Source organism: Aspergillus sydowii (assembly GCF_001890705.1).
Source record: "Aspergillus sydowii CBS 593.65 unplaced genomic scaffold ASPSYscaffold_16, whole genome shotgun sequence".
Classification (NCBI taxonomy): Eukaryota; Fungi; Ascomycota; class Eurotiomycetes; order Eurotiales; family Aspergillaceae; genus Aspergillus; species Aspergillus sydowii.
In genome coordinates this window covers 431,797-458,615 of record NW_024467874.1, presented here as the reverse complement: position 1 = coordinate 458,615, position 26,819 = coordinate 431,797, and the positions used below count along the sequence as shown (strand labels likewise).

General features: G+C 52.4%; 13 protein-coding genes across 13 annotated transcripts; 5 read left to right on the top strand and 8 right to left on the bottom strand.

The window, feature by feature from the left end:
• Window positions 1–237: 237 nt before the first annotated feature.
• Window positions 238–2,450, bottom strand: ASPSYDRAFT_82396 (uncharacterized protein; the record flags this gene model as incomplete). The annotated part of the gene is made up of 3 exons (XM_040851147.1): window positions 238–1,631; window positions 1,676–2,179; window positions 2,213–2,450. 3 exons carry the CDS (start codon window positions 2,448–2,450, stop codon window positions 238–240), a joined length of 2,136 nt encoding a protein of 711 aa, XP_040697284.1.
• An 869-nt stretch (window positions 2,451–3,319) lies between these two features.
• Window positions 3,320–3,940, top strand: ASPSYDRAFT_36414 (uncharacterized protein; the record flags this gene model as incomplete). The annotated part of the gene is made up of 1 exon (XM_040845425.1): window positions 3,320–3,940. The coding sequence occupies one exon, from the start codon at window positions 3,320–3,322 to the stop codon at window positions 3,938–3,940; it is 621 nt and encodes a 206-aa protein (XP_040697283.1).
• Window positions 3,941–5,119: 1,179 nt separating this feature from the next.
• On the bottom strand, window positions 5,120–7,059 carry ASPSYDRAFT_62089 (sugar porter family MFS transporter; the record flags this gene model as incomplete). Its single annotated transcript, XM_040850074.1, has 6 exons — window positions 5,120–5,417; window positions 5,472–5,776; window positions 5,829–5,978; window positions 6,036–6,397; window positions 6,454–6,917; window positions 6,980–7,059. 6 exons carry the CDS (start codon window positions 7,057–7,059, stop codon window positions 5,120–5,122), a joined length of 1,659 nt encoding a protein of 552 aa, XP_040697282.1.
• A 1,481-nt stretch (window positions 7,060–8,540) lies between these two features.
• On the bottom strand, window positions 8,541–10,120 carry ASPSYDRAFT_50980 (alpha/beta hydrolase). The gene has a single exon (XM_040848195.1). It carries the CDS (start codon window positions 10,071–10,073, stop codon window positions 8,970–8,972), a length of 1,104 nt encoding a protein of 367 aa, XP_040697281.1. The 5' UTR covers window positions 10,074–10,120; the 3' UTR covers window positions 8,541–8,969.
• Window positions 10,121–11,616: 1,496 nt separating this feature from the next.
• On the top strand, window positions 11,617–13,043 carry ASPSYDRAFT_50979 (phenylacetaldoxime dehydratase family protein). Its single transcript, XM_040848194.1, has one exon. The coding sequence runs from the start codon at window positions 11,872–11,874 to the stop codon at window positions 12,916–12,918; it is 1,047 nt and encodes a 348-aa protein (XP_040697280.1). The 5' UTR covers window positions 11,617–11,871; the 3' UTR covers window positions 12,919–13,043.
• A 444-nt stretch (window positions 13,044–13,487) lies between these two features.
• Window positions 13,488–15,250, top strand: ASPSYDRAFT_531223 (FAD-binding oxidoreductase). The gene has a single exon (XM_040848623.1). It carries the CDS (start codon window positions 13,553–13,555, stop codon window positions 15,050–15,052), a length of 1,500 nt encoding a protein of 499 aa, XP_040697279.1. The 5' UTR covers window positions 13,488–13,552; the 3' UTR covers window positions 15,053–15,250.
• Window positions 15,129–16,200, bottom strand: ASPSYDRAFT_36409 (uncharacterized protein; the record flags this gene model as incomplete). The annotated part of the gene is made up of 3 exons (XM_040845424.1): window positions 15,129–15,477; window positions 15,534–15,903; window positions 15,975–16,200. The coding sequence occupies 3 exons, from the start codon at window positions 16,198–16,200 to the stop codon at window positions 15,129–15,131; spliced, it is 945 nt and encodes a 314-aa protein (XP_040697278.1).
• Window positions 16,201–16,320: 120 nt separating this feature from the next.
• On the bottom strand, window positions 16,321–17,244 carry ASPSYDRAFT_531226 (lysozyme). The gene is made up of 2 exons (XM_040848624.1): window positions 17,015–17,244; window positions 16,321–16,960 (listed from the first exon to the last, which is right to left on the bottom strand). The coding sequence occupies exons 1-2, from the start codon at window positions 17,147–17,149 to the stop codon at window positions 16,442–16,444; spliced, it is 654 nt and encodes a 217-aa protein (XP_040697277.1). The 5' UTR covers window positions 17,150–17,244; the 3' UTR covers window positions 16,321–16,441.
• A 793-nt stretch (window positions 17,245–18,037) lies between these two features.
• ASPSYDRAFT_50975 (uncharacterized protein) lies at window positions 18,038–19,229 on the bottom strand. Its single transcript, XM_040848193.1, has 2 exons — window positions 19,175–19,229; window positions 18,038–19,122 (listed from the first exon to the last, which is right to left on the bottom strand). The coding sequence occupies exons 1-2, from the start codon at window positions 19,205–19,207 to the stop codon at window positions 18,256–18,258; spliced, it is 900 nt and encodes a 299-aa protein (XP_040697276.1). The 5' UTR covers window positions 19,208–19,229; the 3' UTR covers window positions 18,038–18,255.
• Window positions 19,230–20,516: 1,287 nt separating this feature from the next.
• Window positions 20,517–21,527, top strand: ASPSYDRAFT_50974 (uncharacterized protein). Its single transcript, XM_040848192.1, has 3 exons — window positions 20,517–20,638; window positions 20,712–21,441; window positions 21,490–21,527. Exons 1-2 carry the CDS (start codon window positions 20,567–20,569, stop codon window positions 21,366–21,368), a joined length of 729 nt encoding a protein of 242 aa, XP_040697275.1. The 5' UTR covers window positions 20,517–20,566; the 3' UTR covers window positions 21,369–21,441; window positions 21,490–21,527.
• On the bottom strand, window positions 21,388–23,051 carry ASPSYDRAFT_50971 (uncharacterized protein). Its single transcript, XM_040848191.1, has 3 exons — window positions 22,235–23,051; window positions 22,048–22,165; window positions 21,388–21,980 (listed from the first exon to the last, which is right to left on the bottom strand). The coding sequence occupies exons 1-3, from the start codon at window positions 22,770–22,772 to the stop codon at window positions 21,461–21,463; spliced, it is 1,176 nt and encodes a 391-aa protein (XP_040697274.1). The 5' UTR covers window positions 22,773–23,051; the 3' UTR covers window positions 21,388–21,460.
• Window positions 23,052–23,821: 770 nt separating this feature from the next.
• ASPSYDRAFT_531114 (uncharacterized protein) lies at window positions 23,822–24,616 on the top strand. Its single transcript, XM_040848619.1, has one exon. The coding sequence runs from the start codon at window positions 24,014–24,016 to the stop codon at window positions 24,512–24,514; it is 501 nt and encodes a 166-aa protein (XP_040697273.1). The 5' UTR covers window positions 23,822–24,013; the 3' UTR covers window positions 24,515–24,616.
• Window positions 24,617–26,555, bottom strand: ASPSYDRAFT_1164087 (uncharacterized protein). The gene is made up of 2 exons (XM_040840141.1): window positions 25,961–26,555; window positions 24,617–25,835 (listed from the first exon to the last, which is right to left on the bottom strand). The coding sequence occupies exons 1-2, from the start codon at window positions 26,490–26,492 to the stop codon at window positions 24,718–24,720; spliced, it is 1,650 nt and encodes a 549-aa protein (XP_040697272.1). The 5' UTR covers window positions 26,493–26,555; the 3' UTR covers window positions 24,617–24,717.
• Between the last annotated feature and the right edge of the window lie 264 nt (window positions 26,556–26,819).

Sequence of the window (26,819 nt, the reverse complement as noted above, 5' to 3'; positions counted from 1 at the left end):
TATTTGATGGTTGAAGGGGCAGTTTGCTGCTAGAGTAGTCATTGTTTGATACACAAATTTGATATAACTGCAAGTTTTGCTTACTGGCTTGCTAGTCCAGGCCATTCCGCTTGTAGGTTGTTGCTAGTATGGAGCGGTTAGTCTGTATTGCCAGGTGCTTATGCAGGATGGCACTAATCAGATTACGTTATTCTTTTCATTGTGGATCTACCCAGAGCTTATAACAGGAAGTGTATATCACCAAAGATCCAGAACCAGCCTCTCGCTAGCACTGCGTGAAACACAGGGCATCATAACCCTATTCTCACCCTTCTCCTCCAGCGACAAGACAGTATCTCTATGCTCTGGGATACCCTCAAGAACAGACACCTCACACGTCCCACACGTGCCCTTTGAACAAGTGGACATAATTCCGCACCCATTAGCATTCAGAGTCTCAAGCAGGGTCCGCTCAGGATCAACAGTCATCGTCCGCCCACTGCGGTTAAGGACAACATCGAAGGACCGATTCGGTAGAAAAAACTGACTGGATAACCCCTGGAACCTCTCAACATGGAGTTCAATAAGAGGATTCAATTTGCAGGCTTCTTCCAGTGACGACAGGAGTCGTTCCGGTCCACAGCAGTACACTTGAACAGTCTCGTCCTGCTCTCGCGCAAACCCCTCGAGATCAAACCTGTTACCCTCATCGCCAGCCCATATATCAACAGGATGGTTACGCGCTAGCTCATCCAGATATGCCATCGTTTCCCGCGACCTACCGAGGTAGATCAAGCTGTAACTCGTGCCCTGGCGCTTTGCCTGCGCGAGCATAGGCTTGAGCGGCGTGATTCCTATCCCGCCAGCAATAAACACATATCGATTACTTTTCTTCACGCGGAAGTGGTTTCTCGGTGTCCGGACTGTTACTTCTGCGCCTTTACGGAGATTCTCATGGAACCATTTCGATCCGCCTGAGCCGGTGTCTTCTCGGAGTATGCTTATCTTCCAATGACCCCGGTCTTCCGGGTCGGAACAGAGCGAATACTGTCTATAGCCGTGTTCACTTAGGATGTCGATATGGGACCCTGGTTCCCATGGCGGCATTAAAGTCACGGACTTCGAGGAGAGCGTCACTTCTAAGATCTCCTCTGCTAGGAACGATAATTGCTCCACCACGGCCTGGATGGTCTCGCGTCCTGCACTGGTATTCTGTTTTGAAGATGCCGTTTCAACTTGAAGGGTCCTAACCCAAGGGTCTTTGGGGGGATCCCACGCGACAAGCACCCGCTCAACGCCTCGACTCGGACCAACCTTCTCATACACAATATCTTCATACGGAGTAGCATGACGCAGGTTCGGAAGGCGTTCGCGCAAAATACCAAATTCGACCTTGAGGAGTAACCGAGCCAGAGGCGCCCCCAGGCACGCGTGGATCCCGCGTCCGAATCCCAGATGCTGCGTAGAGAAGTTCCGCTGCAGCTGCAGTTTCTCGGGGCATTCGAATATAGACTCGTCTCTGCTTCCGGAGCTGTATGCGAGGAATACCCGATCTCCTGGGTTGAGAGTGTAAGCGCCGACTTTTGTCTCTTTCTGCACCAGGCGGAACATGCCTGTTATCGCGGACTCGTAGCGGAGGAGTTCCTCGATGGCTTGGCGGTGGTTGGTTCATCCTTTGTTGCGGCGTCCCAAAGACCATTATGTAGAAGATGCGACAGTCCCATTGAGAGAACACTAGTTGTCGTTTCATGACCCGCGAGCAACAGCCCTGGGATCATAGACAGGTGCTCAAAGTCCGTCATCTGCACACCCGAGTCTCGCTGGTCCCATATATAACTTATCAGGTCATCTCGTCGGTCGTAGTTCCTCTCCTGTATATAGTCATGTAAATCCAGCACGTCCTGCACCTGCGTTTCAATACTCTCATTCTCATCTCCCTGGCGAGCCGTAATACCCCCAAACAGCGCCAAACAGCGCCCAATCCACTCCCATCTATTCCTATCAAGCCCCGCAATCGCCACAATCAGCTTCAGCGGCAGAGGCAGGGCAAAAGCAGATTTAATATCCACCTGCCCATCCCCAACAAGCCCATTCACAAGCCCATGCGCGAGCTCGCCCATCAGCGGCCGAAACCGCTCTAGTTTCCGGGGGATGAAGAACCCGCTCACGGCGACGCGCAGCCTGTCGTGGTCTGGGTTATCTCATCCGAGCAATGTGCCGCCCTCTGGGACACGGTTTGCGGAAAGATGCTTTATGGGGGGTGGGAAGGGCGGGACTGTGGCGTGCTTGGATGTGAATGTTTCTGATTCGGAGAGGATGGAGAGGATTTCATTATATTTGGTTACGATGTGGGCGTTGAGGGCGGGGCTGTATTCTATGGAGAACCTGTCTCGTTGGTGCTTGAGATCTGTGAAGAGGGTTTGGGGGTTGGTGAATGGGCAGGTTTGCGTTGCTGCTGTTGTTGTTGTCATGGTGGAGAGTTACAAATTGCAGTTCGAGTAATGTAATCCAAGTAATTGGATGCTCAGTGTTAAATCTAGGCTCTATATAGATGCCCACTGGAAGTGGTTGGTGTATCAACGCACCGGGATGTGGACATCTACCCGGTGGGCGAGGGAACCGTCAAGATCATACTCGATGTGGGCATGTGGGGGATTAAGCTGGGCACGCATTTTCAACACGAGAAACTGGGAAATAAGAGCCCCTTCGTATCGTCTTTGTTTTCTGCAGAACCATTGCGTTTATTCCATGGGCGTGGTGGGTGAATATCTGGTTGTCCTGACCAACCTTGAAAGTGTCCCACCAGTCAGTGCCAGATAGTGCCTTTGGGTATCAATTAGGCAGAGACCTTCTAGAAACATTCCTCTCTTGTCCTCGCGCTGTGCCGAGCTGCAGGGGAAGGTTAAGCTTTGCCAGGACGTGGCCAAGTAAGGGGTATCGTGGGCTGGCTCGTGCTCGCATCTGCATTTGGGACGTTTTAAGAGAGATTAATATTCCGAATATCAGACAGCGCAATTCAGCTTGATGGCATATATCCGACTAGCTGAGAATCTTTAAGCAAACTTGAGTGAGGATATAGCCGTGCTATACTAGAATACAATGTCGCGGCCAACTCCCAGTCCGTTATCCGAGTTGAGTGTCTCACAGTTACTAAATTAAATATGTACTCTGGTATTCGCACTGATTGCAGACATGGCTCCAATTTGACTCGTCTTAAGTAATATGGAGATGCTTCACTAAATCGTAACCCGGCTGCGGGCGTCGCAGGGCAAAGACCAGCAATACTCGGGGTACAACCGTACAACCAACTAACAAACAAGCAGGCAACGACCTGTCGATTATGGCATATGACATCAAACACCATTCAACCTGCAAACAGTCACAAACCATGAATCCTATGACCCCAGTACCCCGATCGCATGATACCAGCCCTGCTAATAATAACACGACCACCCCAACACCCCAGCATTCCAACCCCCGCGATCCGATTCGAGCAGACCCACAAGCATCTCAACAATCCAACTGCAGCTTCAAACCCCAGACTGCGACTGGTCGTCGCCGCCAAGAGCCGAGAAAGCAGCCCGCGCCCTTGGCGGGCAGGGTTGCAGCGCGGGTTCGCTGGATGTGGAAAGCCCGAGGCAGCCACGCGACCAGGTTCTCATCCTGCCAAGGGGAGGCCAATGAGCGGATGCGAGATGAGGGTGCTGGTGCTGGTGCTGGTGCTGCATGTCAGATCCTGTTACCGGACGTGCCTCCATGGTGTGGTGGGGCGAGCTGTTACTTACAGCTGCGTGCAGTTTGCTTCACCAGTCCAGCAGGTACCTTTTCACAGCTCCAGTCCCACCATGTGAAAATGCCCGAAGAGTTGGGTAAGTTGGAGCTGTGGTTCGATGTCGCAGTGGTTGTCTCGCTCGCTACCAAAAGGGCGGGTCTCGCTTGGAGTCATAAGTCAAAGTCATAACTTGGTGCTGTGGAGAAAAAATGGAGAATTCAAAGGAGCTCGAGCTGTGCCATGGGGAAATTGGAACCAAATCGAAATTCCCGGGGGAATTCATTTCCGCTCTTCATCCCTCACTGTCATTCTGTTTTCATCATTCTCTCTTGGTTAGAAACCGCTTCACCCTCCTTCACACGTTCGCTTTCCGCGGTTCTCCTCGTATATTCAGATCAGCAGCCACAGATTAAGCCCAAGACGCTTACGGCTGCCCTCGTCCTTCCTGCCGCCACGCAGATGCTTACCTGCGCCCACCGAGAGGCTATTCGCGGACCGTCCACCAACCGGATGAATTGTCTGTGAGGCTGAGCCGGCATGTCCGGATGCGAAACAAAAGGATATATTATCGCGTAATTATTAATTATTAAATTAATGAGCCGGTCGGCCGCATGCAAATGCACGAGGGTCAATGCTCTACCGCCAGGGCCAGGTAGATAGATTGCGCTTGGGCAGTGGCGCTCGCTTGGGGCGCTGGGCGCTGGGCTGATTTCTTGACTCACAGCTTCGTAAAAGTGCGCTGACGTCAATAATTCATTTCCATCGTGTACTTTCAAGGGGAGGCCTTTTTTTCCCAGTGTTTACGGTGTCATGAGAGTGTAAAGAGATGTAGTCGGCTCAAGCAGTGTAATTGATAGTCGTGATTGACAGGGCCATCGCAGCGATCAACATCGCGACGGTGGGCCAGACCATCTACCATGTGGCAATTGGCATGTGGTTCGGGGAATAATGCCTGCCTGCCTGCTTGTCAGTGCCAGCTGGTTCAACGGCTGCCAGATTGTCTGCGGCTCGATCTGACTTCTCCATGGGGTTACGATATGCAGTTACAGGTATCGCTACGATTCAATGTACGGTGTAGATGGAGTGCAGGGCTCGCATTAAGCTAGTTGATCTAACCACGTCCTGTCTAATAAGAGCTCTAGCACTATGGAAATACCGACAGAGTAGCTAGCTAGCTAGGAACATAGAAAATAGGAATAAAAAATAAAAGAGGTCCGCAATCTGAATCGAAAACATAGCGTGCAAGTGCAGAGTGTAAAAGTGTCTGCCAGCACGGTGGGTATAAAATTACCAGCGTCTCATCTCATTCACCATAATTCAAGTCGAACAGATTTGGCTTCGCTAGACTTCGCCAGGGTTTGCCACAATCTACTCATTGTGTTCAACTCGCTTCTCATCCCCCTTGATCTCGTTCGACTCGTTGGTGCTGTCTCCGCTCTCGTACTTGACCCCGACGTGGCCGGTGGCGCTGTCGCGGCGGACAGCCTCCTCGACGTACTCGGGCTTGAGCTGTCCGTGCTTGTCGTAGCGGTACGGCTCCTTGATAGAGTGGGTGACGGCATTGAAGACGTTGGTGGATTTCTTGAAGATGGCGTCCATTTCCTCGAGCGATCGGTACCGGGTCTCGGGGAAGAAGAAGTACACGACGGGAAACATGAAAGCGTTGCTGCGAGATGTTAGCACATATAATACTTAGATACCGGTGGTGGTGGAGGCGTACATGACAGCGAAGATAACGTAGGTCTGGTATCTGATATTCTCAAAGGCAACGGGCGTGATCATGACGACCATGAAGTTGAAGATCCAGTTCGCAGAGGTCGACAGGGCGTTGGTCGGCGCACGTATACGAAGTGGCACGATTTCCGCAGGGTACAGCCAGGTCATACCGAGCCAGCCGATGGCGAAGAAGGTGTTGAAGACAAAGAGGAACACAGCCTGTCCGATACCGGCTTGAGTCTCGCCGAGAAAATCGCGCCGGTAGTCACAGCCTGCGAGGACGGCCATGGAGATGGACATTCCCGCCGCCTGGAGAGGTTAGCATGGCCATGTAGATATATCTATATGGGTAGGAACGTACACCGAAGAGCATGAGTGGGCGACGTCCGACCTTCTCGATGATGAAGATAGGGATGAACGCAGCCATGAGATATTCAGTTCCGTTGCAAGCAGCCATCAGCTTCGCGGTGTTGCCTCCACCCAGACCAATCTGGCCGTATATCACAGGAGCCTAGATTGCATCACAGTTAGCACTGGAGTCGCCGCAAAGGAGGGTGAAGTTGCTCACGTAGTAGGTGATCAGGTTAATTCCGGAAATCTGCTGGAACATCTGGTTGACATAGGCGAGCGCGACACGGTGGAATTCACGGTACTCGGACATATCGAACAGACTGCGGTAGGATCCCTTGGACATCTCGACCACGGTTTCCTTGATCGATAGCAGTTCGTTCTGGATGTAAGGGTCTTCGCGCGGCAGTTCGTTGAGCAGCTCGAGAATCTCCACGGCTTCCTCGTCACGGCCTTGCATGACGAGCCATCGGGGCGACTCGGGCAGGTTCAAGATGGACGTGAAGATAGTGATGGCGAAGCAGATCTGGAACGCAATTGGGAAGCGCCACGATACCTCGTGGTTGGGGAGGAAGGCGAAGCCTAGTAACAGCCATTAGTATTGGCGGTGCATGCAATAAGCAGCTGATGAGACTCACCGTAGTTGACCCAGTAACTCAGAGTAATTCCCGCAGTAATCAGCATACCCTCAATCATGACCAGCTTTCCACGATCGTGAGCTTTTGAAGATTCCGACTGCCATGTTGGCACAGTACTTGTGTTCATGCCGTTGCCAATTCCAGTCACAATACGTCCAACAATCCAATGAGGCAGGCTGTAGGCTGTGCATTGCAGGATAGCGCCAATAGTCATAGTAATGCAGCCACAGAAGATAGTGCGACGACGGCCAAGCGGGTTACCGACGAAGATGGTCAAGATAGCTCCGATGAAACATCCCAGGTTGTACGACGCGACAGCAATTCCCTGGTTGGTGCTGCGCTGGCTGGCGCAGCCGGGTCCATCTTCCGGCGTACAGGCGTCCGAATTAATCTCTGGAAAGTACTTGATGAAGGACGGCAGGTCCAGAAGACCACCTGTCACGCCCTGGTCGTAACCGAAAAGCCTGGGTGCGGGTGTTAGTGGCGCGAATCTTTTTGCATTGGAAGTAGAGCTAGCAACACGTACAGGAAATCAAGACTACCCAGCGAACTGATAGCCAGGTTGAGGGACCGTCCCCTGAATCCGAAATACTTCTTCCCAAACATGTTGACGTTTGCGCAAGGGCGAACGACAGCGACGATCAGACGTTGAGATGGAGCTTCAGAAATCGGGGGCGGAATGACGAGCCGCCATATATATACGCAACGCCTGCAGCAACGCCAGCTTTCGGCTAGACGAAACAGGCAATCCCGGTCTCTCGTCAAACGCCTCCAGAATCTCCAGGAGACCAGTGCATTCGGGGGGCCAAGAGACCGGGGGAGGGTGACTGGGGATGGGGGCCACGTTCACTTGGCGGGCGTCAATGCCCAGTTCGATTGAAGGGCCGACATGGTCAATTCACAAACAAAGGGCCTGGACAACGCTGACAGGCCAGACTAGTTGCCTTGGCGGCCCACCAGAAGGAGTGAACTAATATGGCGTTGTCATTTATCCAGACGAGCGGCCGCGGGTGAAGGGCAGGCCTTTGGTTCCTTCAAAGGCTTATTACGCCTTCACTCGCTGCCCCAGTAATGTTACACGGACGGGGCACAAGAGAATTTCACGAGCAAGGCACAGGGCGTTCATTATGCAATAGTTGGGACGGCCAGTGAAGGCTCGCAAGCCATGCTGACTGAGGCTGGATTGGGTTCTGCGTCTGGGAAATGGGCAGGGCCTCAGCCCACCAATCCCCGTGGCACCAGCCCGCAAAACCCCGGGTGCGTCAAGGCGCCCCAATGGCCTCAAGCTGGAGGAATCCGAAATGACCGCGGTGGCTTCAAAGCCAAGCCGACGGTGGCTGAGCGCAACCAATGTGTGACTCTCGAGCCTCGGAAACCGCCAGAAGGATTCAGGTCTCACGCCATGGGCCGACTGCCGGCAGGCCCGTTTCACAGCTTCATTTGGCTACAGAGAATGAAACAAAGCTGGGCTGTTTCATCACACATGCGCCGTGGCAAAGTCAAGCGAAGAGACAGAGAGACAGAGACAAAGCGACAAAGAAGTGATGGAGTCATCGGGCCCGCCAAGCCCTAATCCTTGTCGCCAAGATCGGAGTGTCTGGCTGCTGCAACCAGATCGGACGACTCGACGCTCTACTCGGCTGTTTTCCTCGAATTCGACGATACAGCCGGCGCTGGATTCCTGAAATCCGGGTCGGTTCAGTGACACGCGGGTGCGACTTTACCAGTGGGCCGGTATGGGTGGCTGGCTCCCGGCGGATGGGATATCCGGTTTCTTCCGGTTGGCTTCAACGGTTACACGGGCTGGACTGTCCTCATTGTGATGTGAAGACTCAAGAGCATATCGCAAGCTTCGCAAGCTACGGCACCTGACTGGCTACTATCGATGCCCGTACAATTATACCAACGCTGGAATTGGGCAGTTCCGGTCAGTCTTCAATCAGCAGAAAGCCGTTGTTCAACCCCAGATCCCAGCTGACGACAATCCATGCAACAAATGCCTGTCTGTCTCACAGATGAAGCCTGGTCCCTGTAGTCTGCATCACTCCTTTCCGAGGTCTGCCAAATGATAACTTCAGCACTGCGCCGGTGCCAGGTTTGTTACATATATACCTTGATTGCCAGCTTCCCCAGATGGCCTTCGTCTCGGCTCGTCCCGACGGGTCTCCGATCTCATCGTTCCATATCCCAGATCTGCCTGCCGGGCCGCACGATCGAACTGAACCAGCGGTGGCACTCTTGTTGAAGGGTCGAATCATACTCATGCGTTACTTTTTTCAGGGTGACTGGCTGCACGGCATCAAACAAGCACTACCTACGTCAACGCTCGAGCCTCAGTGGCTCCTTGCTATCCAATAATGCAAGACAATACGCCGCAGTGTAGATTCTTTCTCTTTTAGCTTATCATGGTCTGCGCTGGCAGTCGCGATGGAGCTAAATATGTTACAAGCACGGTTCATTCAAGTCATCAGTGTGTAATAAGAAGCGCAAAGTATCTGATATCTCACAACTCATGCCTAGAAACTCTTCATCGCAGCCAACCGGTTTGCCGCTGCCCGCTCAACCACAGCAGTTCCCATTCCTCCCGGCTCGAACAAATGGGGAACCCCAGGATACACATGAAGCTCAACATTAACATTCGCCGCCGCGGCCTTCCCAGCATACGCAATACATTCGTCGCGGAAAATATCCAACCCCCCCACATCAATATACATTGGAGGTAGGTTCTCCAAGCTCGTAGCTCGTGCAGGCGCCGCATAGGGCGAAACACCTTCTTTCCCAACCCTATCAGGTCCTATATACGCCGTGGCTGCAGTGATATTGTTATCGTAGTTCCACGTAGCAAAAGGCGCCATCTCCGGATCGGGGACCGTATTCCGATCATCTAGCATGGGATATACCAAGATCTGCTTCGCCAGCGGAGGATCAAGAGCACGATCACGCGCCATTAGGGAAACAGCAGCGGCAAGGTTCCCGCCAGCGCTCTCGCCCATGACTGCAATGCGGGCACGATCGATCCCGAATTCCTCGGCGTGCTCGTGGATCCACTTCAGCGCGGCGTAGACATCGTCGATCGCGGCGGGGAACTTGCTCTCTGGAGTTAAGCGGTAGTCGACTGTGAAAAAGGGAATCCCTGTCTCCTGGACTCTGATGGCGCATACTTTGGCCCATTCTCGCCCGTCGCCGTGGATGAAACCGCCTCCGTGGGCGTGTAGAATTGCTGGGCCTGGAGGGGCTCCATCGGTGCGTGCAGGTGCAGGTGCGACTTGGTATAGCGAGAAGATGTGGCCGTCGGCTGATGGGACTTTATGGATGGTCGTTTCTATTCCGGGTATGTCAGGAATACTGCCCGTAAAGGGGTCAAGGATTGCTGCAAGGCCCGCTCGGAGGGCGAGTGCATCGTGCACAGGGGTTTTGAATGCAGAGGTAATGGCCGCCAGCACTGGCTCTGCATTTTTGATATACTCGGCATCATAGCTTAGCGGCATCTTGGAGGAGGGAGTGTAGAAAGTTTGCGGGGATGTACAACCAACAACACCAGATACTCCGGACGAACGTGCATTATATGGCGTTATCGGTCTGCTCTCAGACCTCTTCAGTAGCTGCGAAGAACTCGTCATCTTTCAGCCGCACTGAGCTGACGATGTGGGGTATCGACTGAGTCAGTCGCTGAGTAGCTGAAAATTAGCCCTGCCGGGCATCCCGCTAGTTCTTACTTCCTATTTAGTGGATGTCCTGTCAAGCTGAAAGCCTCGTGGAGTGGTGGACCTGGTGCTTCGCCACCCCATATATCCGAAATCCTTCATCGTTCAGGTCTGACAGTTACACTCACCATTCTGAACGGTTGATTCGATCGCCAAAATGTCTTGAAATACATTGCTTCCCATGGCGGCCTGCGCCTTGGAATAAGCAGGAAACTCAAATTTGTACCGTTGGCGACTGGGCTTTTGTAGAAGATATCCGTTACTGGCAAGATAACCAATGGGTCATTGAACGGGTTGTTCTCTGGTTAGGTATTAGCACAAACGAATCCAATACGCAAACATTTACACCTATGAAACCCTAAAATAGTCGATAATGCCAAAACACCGAGGCTAACCTATATCTAGTATATATTAACCACCGAGGCTGTATAGGAGGAACGATAACCCACATAACTTACTGTCCTTCTGACTTACAAAGCCCCCCTTGAGATGCTGGTTAATTTGCGAACCACCGCGCAGGGGGAAACTTGCATAGATTAGATACAATATATTCTGAGTGAGCAGCTTTCTGATCTCAACCTTCTATCCTGGGCCTTGCGAGGCAGATGTATAACTATATACCGCCCCGCCCGCTTTATCCAACTCACATTGCTCTTTTTCGTAGGAAAGCCTGAGGAGGCAGAAGTGTCGCGGCTACCATTGGTAACCCCGTAGATATCGGGCTGATGCTTCAGGAAATGCTCTGGTTAGGGTTAGAAGCTGACTCCTGCCTTCAGGCACGGAATATGTGGCTGGAAATGCCAATTTCTTTGTACAAAGATCGCCGGCTCCGCGGCCCTCGACGTAACCCTTCAGCTTCCCCTTACGTACCCTTTCGGATCCAAGCAAGCCACCGTGACTTAGCCGATAAACATCTGAGGGCGCTGAGCAGAGTACTTTACTTGGCGATCTATGTTCATGCGCACTTATCCGTTGTTTAGTATCAAAATGTACTTGGCGGGTATAGTGAGACATTATGGTTATAACTTATATAACCCCTGAGAGAAAACACCAGTAATACCCTTGGGCAAATCCAATGCTCTATTATTAATGGCGGTATATTTCCGCCACAGCGTACAAATAGGGGCATTCTGCTATGTGGATCTGTCGTTACTCGCCCACTTCGTGCAACCATATCTGTATCCATAGTCGCACAAGAGCCCAACCCCCCAATCAAGGCAATCATACACCGTGACCCCATTTTTTCTAGTAACGGCTGTCTGCCAATGTTTCCTTCCATTCGGTCACCGGCGAGTTGGTGTCCAGCACCCCGCCGGGCCTCTCCACCAGAATGCGCCAGCGCCCTGCACCACATGCCGGCCACCCTACTTATCAGATGTCTGTTCGCTCATTCCGAGGGCAGTAGTGGAGTTAGCCTTGTGAACTGTATCCTCATCGCCGTCGATTAGGAAATCAGAACCGCTCGTTGGCCAGGGCCCTTCTCCAACACGTGTTTTATACACCTGTCAAAAGATGTCACGACTTTCGAGATTCACCGATATACACCACATTCCCTGTCAATATGCTCTAGTTCAGGCCAGCAGAGGAGAGGGATTTTTATAAGTATTTCCCAAGCTGCACGGGGCATTCACGTTTATCCACCTCTAACATCACCACCAACAACCCAGGTCATCAAGACCCATTAACAAAAGAAAGAAAAAGAAAAACATACAAAATGTGGGGAACAAAGCTCCCCGCAGAAACACCCATAGTCACCACAATCTTCGGAATCCAACACCATTCCACAAAGGACACCGACAACTCCGCTCTCATAAACACCTTCAACACCCTAATAACCAACCAGCCCGCCCGCATCGAAAACCTCAAACAGGACAACCCCGTCCCAACGCGCATCTGGCTCACATACTGGCCCTCCCCCGCCGCGTTTCAGAAATGGTGGACCAGTGAGCCCGTCGCCTCGTTCTGGGCGTCCCTTCCCGACGACGCGGGCGTATACCGCGAGATTCTCACCGTGCCGCCTGGGAGGACACAACACGGAACAAACGTATCAGATCGTATCTCCGGCATGGCACACTTGGGGGAATTCGAGTCTATTCTTGATAAATCAGGGTACTGGGGATGCTACTACGATAGGATGGGCGATGTCACGAAGGAGAATAAATTCCGTGCTGAAGTGACGAAGAAACCAACAAGAACGCATCTTTTGTCGATTACTCCCAGCAGCAACAACAACAGCAGCAATGATAGCAATCTGCCCATCTGCAGAGGAAGAATCGAAGTCCGCGCTCTACCGGATAACATCGCCTTTGTAGTCGAGGGTCAAGACCACAGTCTCATCCTCCCTGAGGAGAAAGAACACTGGATCGAGAACTTCAACCAGCCGGTAACGAACTGGATATCCGATCTCGTCGCCGCAGGTCCAGAAAAGGGGATACTGGATTCGAGACTATGCTACAACTCCGAGAGCGGCATGTTCAAGGCCGCCGATGCCCAGCCGCGGGAGTTGAGCCTCAACGACAAGGTACAGCTGTTCTATTTTCTGGATATGGAGGCTATGGAGAAGATTGGAAGGGAGAATGCAGGGCATGTCAAACTGACACGCGGGTTTATGCAGAGTTATGGGTCGGGGGGTGTGATGGCTGAGTTGCCTGGGAAGTTGCGCTTGTGGGTTGAGGCGAGTATCTTGAAGGGGAGAGATATGGACTGTGAGTATGTTGGGTGCGTTGAGGGGACGGTGCTGAATGGGTTGAATTGGGATTGACCGGATTTCATTGCTCGTGAGTATATTCGGGTTGATGATGGCTGTTCACCTATTGATCTATCAGTGCCGAGCATCGGAAAGGCAGAATCGGTACAGCTTAGTGTCCATAGCGTACTATGCATGCTGGTTGATTGGTAGTTTCTATCGAAATACCATTCGACCATAAAAACCACTAGCGGTATTAGGCCGTCTTTCTATTGCATTGTATATGCCAACAGTCTGCAATCTATACCAGGCGTACGATGAATCTATTTTGCAATTGACCAATAAATATGTTTTCATGAGAAGATTTCATTGTGCCAAATGAGGTTCTATATATATATCGAAGCATTCCTACTACCTATGCTGTGATGTCGACCAACGATGGGACACAACGCAACGTTTCTTCGATACTCCATTGGCAACAGCAGTTTCTGATTCAGCTAAGAAATCCAGCTTCTTCTTGAGAACAAATTGGAGCATTGTTCGGCCTCATCGCGGTCGACAGGCTAATCACATGACACACATACCACGTGATCTCGGGGTCGCTCCGAGCCGCATTCCGCAAGGTTCCGCGATGGACTGAGCTGGTCCTGTTTCACCAGCTCAGTTTCACCAGCTCAGTCACAAGCAAGACGCGGCCAGTGTCACGACAATGGGCCTCGAGCGACACAAGACGGCCGTCTCGCGGATCGCATCCGCCATCCGCGGCTTCTACGAGCGCAAAGAACCCTTCCGGATAAACCACGGGTCCACAAACAGCACGCGACCGATCCGACGCCAGAACCAAGTCGACATCAGCGACCTGCGCAATGTGCTTAGCGTTGACCCTGCGACCCGGACGGCCCTCGTCGAGCCCAATGTCCCCATGGACCGTCTTGTGGAGGCGACGCTGAAGCATGGGCTTGTTCCGCCGGTTGTGATGGAGTTCCCTGGGATAACTGCTGGTGGAGGCTATGCGGGGACGGCGGGGGAGAGTAGCAGTTTTCGGTATGGGTTCTTTGATCGCACGATTAATTATGTGGAGATGGTCATGGCGGATGGGACAGTTATGAAGGTTTCCGAGGGGGAGAATGCGGATTTGTTTCGCGGGGCCGCTGGGGCGGTTGGGACGCTGGGGGTTACGACCTTGATGGAGCTGCAGCTGGTTGAGGCGAAGAAGTTTGTCAAGGCGACGTATCATCCGCAGCGAAGTGTGCGAGAGTCCGTGGCGAACGTGCACGCCGAGACGCTGAACGAGCGGAACGATTATGTCGATGGGATTGTGTATGGGCCGGAACATGGTGTTGTTGTTGCGGGTGAGATGACGAATGATATGCCAGACACGGCCAAGGTGCAGACGTTCAGCCGGGCCTGGGATCCGTGGTACTATCTGCATGTCAAGGACAAGACGCGGACTGGGAACTCGCCGGTGGTCGACTATATCCCACTGGCCGAGTACCTGTTCCGGTACGACCGCGGTGGATTCTGGGTTGGGCGAGCTGCGTTTGATTATTTCCATTTCCCGTTCAGCCGGGCAACGCGATGGTTCCTCGATGATTTCCTGCACACACGAATGCTGTACAAGGCACTGCATGCGAGCGGGGAGTCGAGCCGATTCGTCGTCCAAGATCTCGCCCTGCCGTACTCCAACGCCGAGGCGTTCATCGACCATACCAGCAAAAAACTGGGCATCTGGCCGCTCTGGCTATGCCCGCTCAAGCAGAGCCCAGCACCGACATTCCACCCGCACTCCAGCGTGGAAAGCCCCGGTTTCACGGCGGACCAGATGCTGAACATCGGCGTCTGGGGATTCGGACCGAAGGACCCAGAGAAGTTTATCACGGCCAATCGGGAACTCGAGCACCGGCTGCACGAGCTCGGCGGGATGAAGTGGTTCTACGCGCACACGTACTACGGCGAAGACGAGTTCTGGAACATGTACAACAAGGAGTGGTACGAGGGTCTGCGCCAGAAGTACAACGCGACTACTCTTCCCAGTGTCTATGACAAGGTCAAGATCGACGTTGACGCCGACCGCAAGGAGCGCCAGGAGTCGTGGAGCCGCAAGGCCCGCGGAATCTGGCCGGTTGGAGGGCTGTGGGGGATTAAGAAGGCGATTGAGAGCAAGGAGTACCATATCCACCACAACTCCACGTGGAAGTGGAAGCAATAAACTGTATAAATGTATGTAGTCATAGATGTATATTACTAGATATAGAAGTGCAAAACCGTTCCGGTTTACTTCTGTTTTACTTCGAAAGCTGTGCTCTAATCGCATCCTTCACAGCCCCAGCCAGGGTCACTGTATCTCCAGCCCCAATATCCTCATTATCACGACGCTCATACAGAGTTCCGCCCTCCGTCCAGATCCTCCTCAGCGTCAGCCCTGTCGCATCCGGCTGTCCCTTCTCCCAGGCCTCCTGCTCGAGCTTCCTCAGCTGGTCCAGCGGCGTATACTGTACATCCCACTTCTCCCCAGTCTGCTTTTCAAACTCAGCCAAGATTTCATCCGGCGTCGTAGTGAACGAGTTCAGCTTGAGCGCTCGACCGCGCGCCTTCTCCCAGTGCGTCAGGGCGTGCACGACGAATTTCCCAACACTGCAGGCGTTAGTAAAGCTCCAGCAAAAAAAAAAAAAAAATGTGTAGCGACATACTCCCCACAAGTAACCAAACTAATCCTCCCCTTCCCATCCCCCAGCAGCACCGCTTTCCGCTGCTTAACATCAAAGCTTCCACCGGCATACGCCGGATCCTTGTTCGCACCGAAGAAGAACGGAACATCCGCATACGGCCCCGTCACCACAAACGCATACTCCAGATCCTTCGTCGCGCGAAGAGCAGCGCGCACCTTCAGTTTTGCCTGGTGCGGTTTCTCGGACGCCGACGCGGGGCTGTACTCGATGTCGGTGCCGTACTCGGAGGGCAGGAAGCGCCGGATTTGCGGTGCGGCGTCGGCCCACTCGATCAGTTGGGTTTGCGCGGTGATGACGCCACGTCCGAGGGCTGAGACTACGGTGTCGATTCCTGTTTCTTTATCAGCTTCAACTTTTTCCTATCGGGGGATATGGATTTGGTGTGGTTGGGCTGAGTGGTACCCTCAAACGCCTTCGAAACGTCATCTTTGTTGGTAACATCGCCGACAATAATTTCAACTCCCTTGTCGCGGAGGATAGTGATCTCTGTTTCCTTTGCAGAGAGGGTGTTTTGGCTGGTGAAGACGGAGATGCGGTTGAAGGAGTCGCGGGCGTGGACGATGGCGGCGATGATGTACGACCCGATGGCGCCGGTGGCTCCGAAGACGAGGAGGTTTGATTTGGACATTTTGTAGTACTCGGATTGAATGAATGGAATTAATTGGGAAAAAAAGGAGGGGCTGCTTCATTTATTTACTTATAAATCAACCCCGCACTGGCTCATTGATGACGTGAATTGCGTTGTCGGATTCGATTCCCGATATCCGCAGTATAAGTATTTACCCACGTTCTAGACTCGGATTGAAGAGACAGGTTGTTCTATACACAGGAGGAAATACACAAGAGGAAAGAAAGTCAAGACAGAGAAATTACGCAGTAGAGGCAAACTTCTTCAGGTTCTCCTCACTGCCATTCCAGACCTCAGAGTCGCCACCAAACTTATACGTATCGGCATTCTGCCAGAAAGAGTGCGTCGGCCATCCATTCGGCGGGCTACCAGGGGACGAGGCCCAGCGGGCAAGGACAAGGGGGTACTGCCCAAAGTCCCCGTTGTTACCGGTGCACTCGGTCCACCAGCTAGTGGTGGTGTAGATCATGGGGTAGCGGCCCTCGGCAGCCTTGTAGGTCTCGCCGAATTCCTTGATCCAGGAGGCCATGGCGGACGTGGAGAGGCCGTAGCAGCCGGCCTCGAGATCGAGCATGCCCGGCAGGGTCTGGCCATCGTCGGACCAGCCGCCGCCGTGGGCGATGAAGTACTCTGCCTGGGCCTTGCCGGAGCTGGAGCCGGGCTGGGCGAAGTGGTATCCGCCGCGGATGAGCTTGGCCTCGGTGGCGCCGGTGTAGTGGGTGCTGAAGACGGGGTCGGTGTAGGTGGTGCCCTCGGTGGCCTGCTGTTGTTAGCTGGCTCTTGTTAGCGTTGGTTCAACGGGGTGGAAACGCACCTTGATCATGACGAAGCGGGCGCCGGAGGCATAAGCACCAGAGTAGTCGACGTTGGGCTGGTAGTGGGAGATGTCGAAGCCCTGGACGGCGGCGTAGGCAGCGCCGGGGAGAGCGAGGAGAGAGAGGAGCTTCATTGTGAGTATAGGGGTGTAGTAGGAATAATAGTGATTCTTGTTTTTGTTGTTTTTGTTGTTGTTTTTGTTGTTGTTGTTGTTGTTGTTGTATTGAGCTGTTGATGCAGGATCTCGTCGGACTTCACTACCCCTTTATACTCGAGCCCTTCGATATCCAGGTCTGGCCTGACTTGATTGACCCCTACAAGCGATGCAGGCCCGATCCCTCGTAAACTCGGTTCTTCAAACGACGATCTGTGTCGATCTTGATTATATTTGGATGCGCCCCACGCCTGAATCCCCAACAGCCTGTGAGAACATCGCCTTGCCGAAGTGTCCCTGCCTGGGGTTACAGGCTAAAGTAATCTAAATTATGCAAGGACGAGATGGGATTATGTTTATGCAGCACACCTGAGCCCCATAATGCTTCTGATTGGGGGTTGCTTGTCTAAATTAAGCACAGGGAGGACCCGTGGGCTCAAGGCTCGTATTCCGGGGCTGAGCGACTCGTTGCAGACCGCGGAGACGAGAATGTGACGCTGCGAGAGGCTAAAATGCTGTTTTGATTGCCAATACGAGAATTAGTTCGTTAATCTGTTGTTTCCTCCAGCCCTGCCATGTCCTGGCTGCTCTTGGACAGCTGTGATGTCTCTGGTGGCCAATTACCGTGAGCCAAAATCTGATCGACAGGACCATTGCAGCAAGTATTTTCGGATACGAGCTTGGTTCCACGATCCTGCAAAATGATACTCGAACTGGACAATCAGATTGTACTGAGTGAGTGACCTCATCAAAGGCGAAACCAGCCACACTTCATACGTCGGATGAGATCGTCGTGATGGTCCTGGAAAGATTAATATAGAACACGATATCCAAGTTCGAGGACATCCGGACAGCCGATACAGCCTGGGAACGTCATGACATCGTATTTGATCGGAAAGGGAAAGAGAAAAGAGATCTGCGACGTCAATCGGATTCATGGATGCCTCGGATGGTATCGACTGTCTATCCTGCTCCGAGGACATTCTCCAGTATTGCAGCAAGATAGAGGAGCACTGATCACTAAAAATAAACTGCTATCTTGATTGAACCATACTCGCACTCAGTCGCATGCTATGATCATTCAGCTATTGCTGTGCCCTCAATGACAGGCCAAACTCCTCCACCTCCTCGTCACTCATCAATCCCAGCCCCAACAGCTCATTATCCACCTCCTTATACTCACTCCCATACTTCCCACCCAGGAACGCTGCAGCAAACAGCGGCGCAACAAGAGCAGGATCAAACCCCTTTGCCAACTGTCCCAGAGCACTCTGAACAGCGGCCTCCGCATCCACTTCCGTCTCCGTCCACGTCTCTCCAGGCGTCCACTTCCTCACAATATCATACACCTTGCGCTGCGTAAGAATCGCATCATGAACCCGAACCAGACGGTTCTTTGTCTTCTCAGCTTTATCCATTGACGCAACAACCGCCTTGGCCACCGTACTCAACCGACTAACACCAAACCCATGAACACCCCCGTCATAAAGCGCAACAGCGCGCTTTTCAAAATCAACCACAAGCGGGCTAGTAAACAACATCTCCAAGAACCCACCAACCGCAAAGACCGTATACTCGATCTCGCCCGCATCCGCTTTGCTGGCTAGATACTCGTGGATTTCAACAGCCGGTGCATGAAAGGGTAGTTTCTTCCCCTCCGGGTCGGATGTCATGGCGCCGAACTCGGCGGGGATGAATCGTTTCACGCCGGCTTGGATTGCAGCGTCGATGGCGGGCTTTTGGAGTGGGATGGCGGCCGGAGATACGGTTGAGATGACGATGTCGTGTCCTTGTAACGCGGTTGCCAGGTTCGAGACTGAGCTGTAGTCGACTTCCTTGGCTGTGACGCCGGTCGGCAGGTCGCCTAGGGACGCGGCTGAGCGGGTGAGGACTGTTACGATATATTGGGCTTTGAGAAGTTCGGTGAGCAGGACTGAGCCCAGGGCTCCTTTCTATGGGGAGTCAGTGCTGTGCTATGCGAATGTGATGGATGGGGTAACTTACGCCCAGCAGGGCGACTTTCTGAAATGTGGTCATTTTGGCCGCTGGTCTATCGCTGATATTGTTCTGTGTTCAATATATTGAAAATTGACGGAGGTGCCCTTTTATACATCACAAATCGTGGTGTATAGTGAGTATCTCGTCAGCCATTTTGGTTGACAATGAAATTCCCACCGACATGGCTGATATCAGCCACGCAAATATGCATCTGAACCAGAGTTCGAGCGTTACATCATTCTCTAACGTCTGGAGTTAACTTACGGAATTAACAGCAGAATGTAACGAGAGACAATACGCCGATATAACCAAAAACCATGCATGGCTGGTTGCTAGCCAGGTATCCCCAGCAGAATATCTATGCTGCCCTCGGATTTAAGCCCATTATCCGTGGACACTCATGGCAAGCAGAAGGCAAAAGAAACTAAATCGAAAAAGGAAGTTCACTCGTCATGTAGCGCATTTCCACGCAGAATGTCGGTTGGCCAATCATGCTGTCAGTGGCATCTCGTATTGGGATCCGTTGCGCTCTGGCCGTCATCGCCATCGGAGATATAAGCCTACGACGAGCCTCTTGACAAATTCAGTTCTTGACTCGTAACTACCAGTATAGCAGTGAAAATGACATCTCGCAGTAAAGGCAGTCTAGCCTGTGAGAACTGTCGCCGGCGACGGATCAAAGTTCGTTCAGAATAACCACCATCACCACGGCTGCTGTGTACTAATGCAGGATATCAAAGTGCAACCAACTGCGCCCACAATGTTCACAATGCGCGCGAGCAGGGCTTCCCTGCGCAGGATACAGAAATGCACTCGATCTGCACTTTAAAGACCAAACTTCCACCATCGCGCGCAAATTACAACCAACCGAGAAGCCACCAACATCTACCAAAAAGCGCCCAAGCCTCAAAAAACCAACCTACTTTTTATACTCCTTGACAGTAGCAACACCAACACTCGACATCGAGGAAATGGCCTGGAAGTACTACTTCAGCAACTTCAACATCGCCCGCCCCAACTCCAGCGCAGCGGGTAACCCCGAGCCGCACATCGCGACCTCCTCATCGGGGGTATGCAGCGTCACGTCTGTCTGACTCGCTGCCCTCGCGATTGTCAGGAAAGATCCACATATGATGGACCTTGCGCGGCGGAAATATTCAGCCGCGTTGCGCAATCTTGCCCGTGCGGTTGCGGATCCAGCGGAACTGGAGAAGGGATCGACGACGACTGCGAGTTTTAATTTGTCTATGTTTGAGGTATCTTTCCATATCTTTCCTCTTATTCCGAGTTGCGAGGGAGCGGCTGTATCGCTTGTATTAATTAGAGTAGATGATAATATCCGATACCCCGTCCGCCGCATACTCCTGGATGAAGCATATCCGGGGTACGGCAGCCCTAATGCGCGTCGTGCAGATACCGACGAATATGATTTTTGCGATGGTGGGTTGTTTACAGCTTGCTTATACCGTTGTATGACACCGCCATTCTACCAAGACGCATCGATGATTCTTATTTCATATAATCGCATAACTAACGGCGGCAGGCGGTTGGATGTCTCATCGCCAACCAACAAGTTCCTCGATATGTGATCCGGCTGGTGAAGACTTTTCGGACTGAAGAATGTCGTGAAGTAGCGCCGATAGTTGAGTTAGCCGTCATCCTCAGTGCGCTTGTCAATCTCTACGTCGAAGCAGAGGGTGCAGGGGTAGATGGTGGCGATGGTCTCAGCTCAGCTCTATTAGATATCGATCAAGACCTGATATCCTGGAAAGGACGACTCCCACCAATCTGGACAGGCGATCCAAACACCGGAAGCACCGTCCACAGCGGAAACCCACACTGGATACCCAAGTTGTGGGGATACTACCAGCTCTGCCGGATTCTGACGCAGCGGGTTATATTGGATCGTACGACGCAATCTACAGAGGCGCAGAAAGAGTCGCTGGGTATAATACGGCAGATGTCGAGTCAGATATACGAGCATGCCCCGATGATGCTGAAGAGATCGTTCCATTCGAGCTGTCCCGGGCAGTGTCTGGGATTAACGTCGGATGTGTTCTTCCTTGTTACCATCCTACAAGCCCTGATTAAACTAACGGATCGCCACAGCGTCATCTCTGAGTGGGCGGGCCCAGCGCAGAAACAGCTCGGAGAGCGATTCGATCCGCTGAGGGACTTTGTCGCGAGATTCCTATACTAAGTAGGACGAAGACTACTGAGGAGGATAACCAGCGGAGACATCTAATTCTCATTATCGTCATAACGTCAACCAGGTAGGTACTCAACAGCTAGCTACCCAACATGCTCATACCGATTCGCAGGAAGCTCCTGGATATGAAACTCGGTCGTGCGCAAGATCCCCCTTGGCTCCTGCGGCCTCGTCGACCCCGTAATGGGCGTCTCGCTGTCACTTCCACTGCTGATATTGGTTATATTCTCGCGGTCCCTCCGCGACGTCCACGTCAGCGGATACTCGACGTAATCCCGCCCCACGCTCGCAAAGGGGTAATACTGCTTGTGGTCGATGTTGTCAGTGTGGCTCTTGACAATCTTTGACTTGGATTTGGATTTGGAGTGTGGCGTGCGCATTGTGCCGTTGAGTTCGTGCGTGGCGGATTTGCTGCGCTTGCTGGAGCGATGGCGGACGATGATGTTGAAGAGGGGTGTTAGGGCGGGTATGCATGCGGCGAGGATGATGAGGTACTGTTCGAGGCTGACCCAGATAGTCAGGTTGACGGTTTCCCAGCTGTAGTCTTCGTAGGAGGTGAGGCCGGCGAGGTGGATGGTTTTGACGATTGCGGCGACCATCGCGCTGACACTGGTTAGATGTTTTGACACGGGGGAACATAGGGAGCAGGGATGGGAGAGAGGAGACAAACATGATTCCGAGCGAGAGGACGATGCCCAGTCCGACCTTGACCTTTGTTGCCATCTGCAGTCTCTGGATTGTGAACAGGGGGTATATCGCGAGGATGAGATCGGTGAGTGCCGAAACAGCTGCGGATATTGTTAGCAGCCTGCAGCCAGAAACAGCTTCAACTGTTTCAAGATTCATTCATAACGCACATCCCTGGAAGAAGGCATAGTTCTGCTGCGCCCCTTTAGGCCAACAATATCCTTCTTGCAAATCATAATTCCACAGCTTGCTCATCGGGACACACTGCGCGTAAATCGTGATGATACCGCCAACATTAATCACAGTCATGACAGCAATCAGCGTATACAGCAGAGCTTTATGATTATTGACACCCCCGATAATCCGAATCAGAAATAGTGCAACCGACACCTTCCCCAAGTCCGTCGACGCAACGTGAAACCCCTGCGACACGATCTGGTACTTCATCGCCATTTTCTTCTGGGGTGCTGTGAGCTGCCACATGTGTCGCCCAGCGCCGTACGCGACGCTGACAATGACGAGAATCGTGTTGGTGGCGGCCGTGACGAGCGAGAGGAGGATGAATGCGTCGTCCCAACCCCAGGAACGCAGGATGCGCAGGCGCACCCACAGGCGCAGGGCCATGACGATGATGCATACGCCTAGCAACGGCCAGGCGACGGCGTGCAGGATCCAGCCGCGGTTGGCGTCTGCATCGGGGTCGGACATGGCTGGAGGGAGGGCGACATCGAGACAGAGTGGCAGATGTTGGGATGGGCGTTGAGGGAAGCGAAGCGAACAGTGCGGGGATGCAGACGATATATCCAGCACATGGCGGGTAGATGAAGATCGGTCACATTCCTGGAAATTAACGAGATCTGGAGTGGTGATAGCCTGATGGAGGTGATGGAGTTGATGGAGATCAAGCGGTGTTCGGCGTTTCAGGGGTCGATAGTATCATCATAGTGGTCGTCTACTTGTGAACCTAATAATGCTATTATCAAATCCCTGCCCTGATAAGGACCTGATAGCCCTGTTTGTTTCCCTTTGCAGCACTTCGCCAGGCCCAGCTGAACCTGTTTTGGCGCGCAGGCCCACATCGCACGCCCAATTCTGTGCAAGGTTTGGTCCAAGTGGAGGCCTGGAAATGGCTTACAGAGCGAGCCTACTGATTGGTCCAAATAGAACGGCTCTTTTGCTTTCTTCAGGCAGATCAGCGTGTTCAAGACCATTGTCTAAACCTTCGTAAACTATCGTGACTCGCGGAGCCTCCGTGGCCCTGACTGCCTGCAGGTGCTTAAAAAGGGGTCTTCAGTTCATCGCAGCTGGAGAATATCAAAGCGCCCAGGCAGTTAGAACCTCGGCCTCGTTCTCCACTCCAGTCCCTGCTTCAACTGATCGGCCTGCGGAGTCACAGACTCACCTGCAGCTAAATCTCCCACCCGTGCTCCTTCCATGCTGTCTAAATTTTGATAGTCTGACACTATTCAGTCAAGCCAAGGCCTCGCCATGTTCCCATGACTCGCAGGCTCGCAGCTTACCCCGGCCGTTAACCTCAATGCGGGTTTGCAGTGGATCATATTGAAACAATTGGTATACCTCATATCCGACCTCATCCCCGCGGGAGGGATTGAACAATCTGTGGTAAAATTTTGTTCGCAGGCCATCTGTGGCGAACCCTAAGTGAGGATCATCCAGTGGGAAGCCGTCGGGGCTCCTTGGAGTTTTCTAAGCTCCATGTATATGGCTTCTTTGCAAATAATGCTATCGGCACTCGTCACTGACCTACTCGCAGTTGCTGGTTGAACATCCTTATATGGTATACACCTTGTTATCTATTTCGTAACATTTGAGGGGCTCCTTTAGCGGTTTTCGCATGGTGGTCTGCAAATCCTGCAGAGTGTGAGACATAAATTTCAATCAACGAAAAATTGGAGACGGAGGTTCGATGACGAAGAGGCCAGGGTTCCATGAGGGTCAGCTGGGCTGGTCTGTATTATGTTGGATCGACCGTAACAGTTCCCTCACAAACCATACCTCATACATCACTCAACAGTCGCGATCGTGTGCCGAACCATATAGCCAGGGAGAGCCCCCAATCGCAGCATCCAGTGGGTCCTGGACGGGGATCGCAACAGTACCTAGTGAAGACGATCCGAGAGTGCACTGATCATCTCGGGATAGACGAGGGATCAGCCCGTTTGAAGGACTGTCAGCTGAACCAGCTGCTCCTTGCCCTTCCCAGATATCTCCATTCTCCCGTCGTCCCGTGCGAGAAACGAAGGGTGCGCGAAGTGGCTCGTGTGGATGTCGTCGTCTTTATAGCTGTGGGGTATACCTTGTACACACGGGTCGGTGTAATCTCAACGCAGAGGCCGAAATGTAATTGTAAGACTTTTCACACAACCGCGTGGGAACTTGGAGATGATGGTAAAAGCTGGAGAGTGATAGATTGTCGTTATGCACTGTAGACTGAGGACTGAGGTGTCATAATATCACCCTTAACGCGGACCTGGAAATTTTGCCATTAAGGAATTTCAACACACTCTTGAGCTACGTAGTTGCTATATGTCTAAAAGCAGCCTAATCTCTGAAACACATCATGTCGTCGATTGTTCATAATTTGTAACAGTATATACACCATCCAAGAATAATACAAAAATACTTACACAACTCAGGTATAGTAAGGAATCTGGTTGCTCGGGATGCGACTAGGCCGACGACTTCCATACCCCCCGCCAGAGCTTCTACGACGCTCATCATGTCGTTGCCGATCCGCCTCCAGGGTCTGGGCGAATTTGCTGCGCTTGCGAATAGCCGGGCCCTTCCAGTAGAAGATATAAACCGGAATCATCACCAGCACCGCTATACACCCTAGCAAGGTGCTCGCCCATTGGAGGTGCAGTCTCCCACCGATATTCTGGTACATTGGGGTGGAATACATGGTGGCGACACCGGCCAGAAAGTCTCGCGCAAACCCGTTGCCACCCGTGGCAGATGCAGAGTAGGGACCATATGCGGCTACCATGTAATCGATCGTTGCCATGTAGATACCGTAGTTTGCCATGGCAATGAGGGCGGCGAAAATGCATGGTGCAATCCAGGGTGTATAGGCCGGTCCCATGGTCGTCCAAGCGAAGCCCAGCAAACCGATTGGTTCTAGGGGGCAGATGTAAAGTAGTAAAAGGAGTCGACGTTCAGGAAGACGGACGGAATTGCCATGTTTATGACGAAGGCTCATTTGGCGCCAGATGTCAGGCAGGAATATGGCGTATGCGATTAGGTAGCCGATCAGGATGGCGCCGAATGTCATGCCCACGGCCAGGACGGTGAAGTTCCATTGCTCGAAGACAAGGGTGAAAGAGTTGGTGAAGACGAAGATCAGGGCATCGGAAAACCCAGAGAGGAGAGAAAGAAATAGGACGATGGGCTCGCGAATAAACATCTCGAAGGGTCGGCGCCACACGCGCAGAACCTCTTTCATATCCATCCGAACATCCTGCAGCTCATTCGGGCCCCATATATCGTCGCCATTCTTCCTCCGACGCTTGGCCTCGCGGTCTATCAAGATCGTAGCCCTGGTCTCCGGGACTAGGAATAAATGCATGGCCTGAGTGACGCCACCCACAATCAGCTGGATCCAAAACACCCAAGGCCACGAAAGATATTGACCGATTATGCCACCAAAGAAAGGTCCAACCGTGGAGCCTCCGACGGAGGATAGGACCACAAATGCAACAGCGAACCCCTGGTCTTCTGCTTCCCACATATCAGCAGTCATTCCTAGTGTCACTGAGCCAATAATAATTTATTATATATAAAAGTTTAGCTTAAAGCCTTCAGGTCCTATAATATCTATACTAACTAGAAGAGATATCTTAAGATTAGTAATAATATATATATATATCCAGCCGAACTGAGACCCCCGAGGACTCGGCACACCACGATGGTGCCATAATTAGGAGCGACGGCGCACGGAATCTGCCAGATATTTACCAGGAACAGAGAAAGCTGCATGATAGGCCATCGACCGAATTCCTCACTCCAGGGCGCCCAGAGTTCGCACCCAAAAGCATAGGCTATCAGGAAAACAGCCTGGCCAACACGAGCAGCCTGCTCACTGATTCCAAACTCCTGTACCAGGCCTGGGACAGCATTGGCATATACACCGGTGTTGAAGTTCATTGACATTTGTACAAGGAAAATGACAGACAAAATTGTCCACTTCTTCCACCAAGGGAAGCAGAAGCCCAGCTTGTCGTAACATTCATCTTCGAGCAACTCACGTTTTCCACCGCGGTGGAGATCTTTGGATTCTTTTTTCTCCGTGATTTCAGCGGCTATATCCTCCGCCTGGGCCTGGGTTGGGTGGTCATAGGAGGCCTGGGCGGGCTGAGGAGCGGCCGCAGGGCTGTCGTCTTTGTCTTTTTTCACACTACTAGACTCCATAGTTCCGAGTGACAGAAATAGTCGCAGCAAAGACCGATAACAAAATCACTTGTCCTAGGGAAAGAGAGCAAAATGACTCGGGTGCAATGATGTCAATATCAACTGTGGCGACTGGCGTCATCGCCACGGACTCGGTTACCCCAGCTGCCCCGGAATTGTGTAATGCGGAGTTGTTTTAGTAATTTTGTGATTGCATCCGATAGTGTATTTGTATATTCAAACGGAAGCTATAACAGTCGGTAATCTAGTTACGCTTTTGCGCCTATAACCAACGCCGGAAGTGTAGAAACAACCATTGCATAACCCACTGCCTGGCTCACGAATCTA

Coding starts and splice junctions, on each gene's coding strand:
- ASPSYDRAFT_531226 (XM_040848624.1), bottom strand. CDS start 17,149: ATGAAGCTCCTCTCTCTCCTCGCTCTCCCCGGCGCTGCCTACGCCGCC. Junction 16,961..17,014: donor CCCGCTTCGTCATGATCAAG/GTGCGTTTCCAC, acceptor TAACAACAGCAG/GCCACCGAGGGCACCACCTA.
- ASPSYDRAFT_50974 (XM_040848192.1), top strand. CDS start 20,567: ATGCGCGTCGTGCAGATACCGACGAATATGATTTTTGCGATGGTGGGT. Junction 20,639..20,711: donor TACAGCTTGCTTATACCGTT/GTATGACACCGC, acceptor TAACGGCGGCAG/GCGGTTGGATGTCTCATCGC.
- ASPSYDRAFT_50980 (XM_040848195.1), bottom strand. CDS start 10,073: ATGACGAGTTCTTCGCAGCTACTGAAGAGGTCTGAGAGCAGACCGATA.
- ASPSYDRAFT_50975 (XM_040848193.1), bottom strand. CDS start 19,207: ATGACCACATTTCAGAAAGTCGCCCTGCTGGGC. Junction 19,123..19,174: donor AGAAAGTCGCCCTGCTGGGC/GTAAGTTACCCC, acceptor GACTCCCCATAG/AAAGGAGCCCTGGGCTCAGT.
- ASPSYDRAFT_531114 (XM_040848619.1), top strand. CDS start 24,014: ATGAGGGTCAGCTGGGCTGGTCTGTATTATGTTGGATCGACCGTAACA.
- ASPSYDRAFT_50971 (XM_040848191.1), bottom strand. CDS start 22,772: ATGTCCGACCCCGATGCAGACGCCAACCGCGGCTGGATCCTGCACGCC. Junction 22,166..22,234: donor CTATGCCTTCTTCCAGGGAT/GTGCGTTATGAA, acceptor CAATATCCGCAG/CTGTTTCGGCACTCACCGAT. Junction 21,981..22,047: donor GTCCTCTCGCTCGGAATCAT/GTTTGTCTCCTC, acceptor AACCAGTGTCAG/CGCGATGGTCGCCGCAATCG.
- ASPSYDRAFT_531223 (XM_040848623.1), top strand. CDS start 13,553: ATGGGCCTCGAGCGACACAAGACGGCCGTCTCGCGGATCGCATCCGCC.
- ASPSYDRAFT_1164087 (XM_040840141.1), bottom strand. CDS start 26,492: ATGGAGTCTAGTAGTGTGAAAAAAGACAAAGACGACAGCCCTGCGGCC. Junction 25,836..25,960: donor CCGAGTCCTCGGGGGTCTCA/GTTCGGCTGGAT, acceptor TTATTGGCTCAG/TGACACTAGGAATGACTGCT.
- ASPSYDRAFT_50979 (XM_040848194.1), top strand. CDS start 11,872: ATGTGGGGAACAAAGCTCCCCGCAGAAACACCCATAGTCACCACAATC.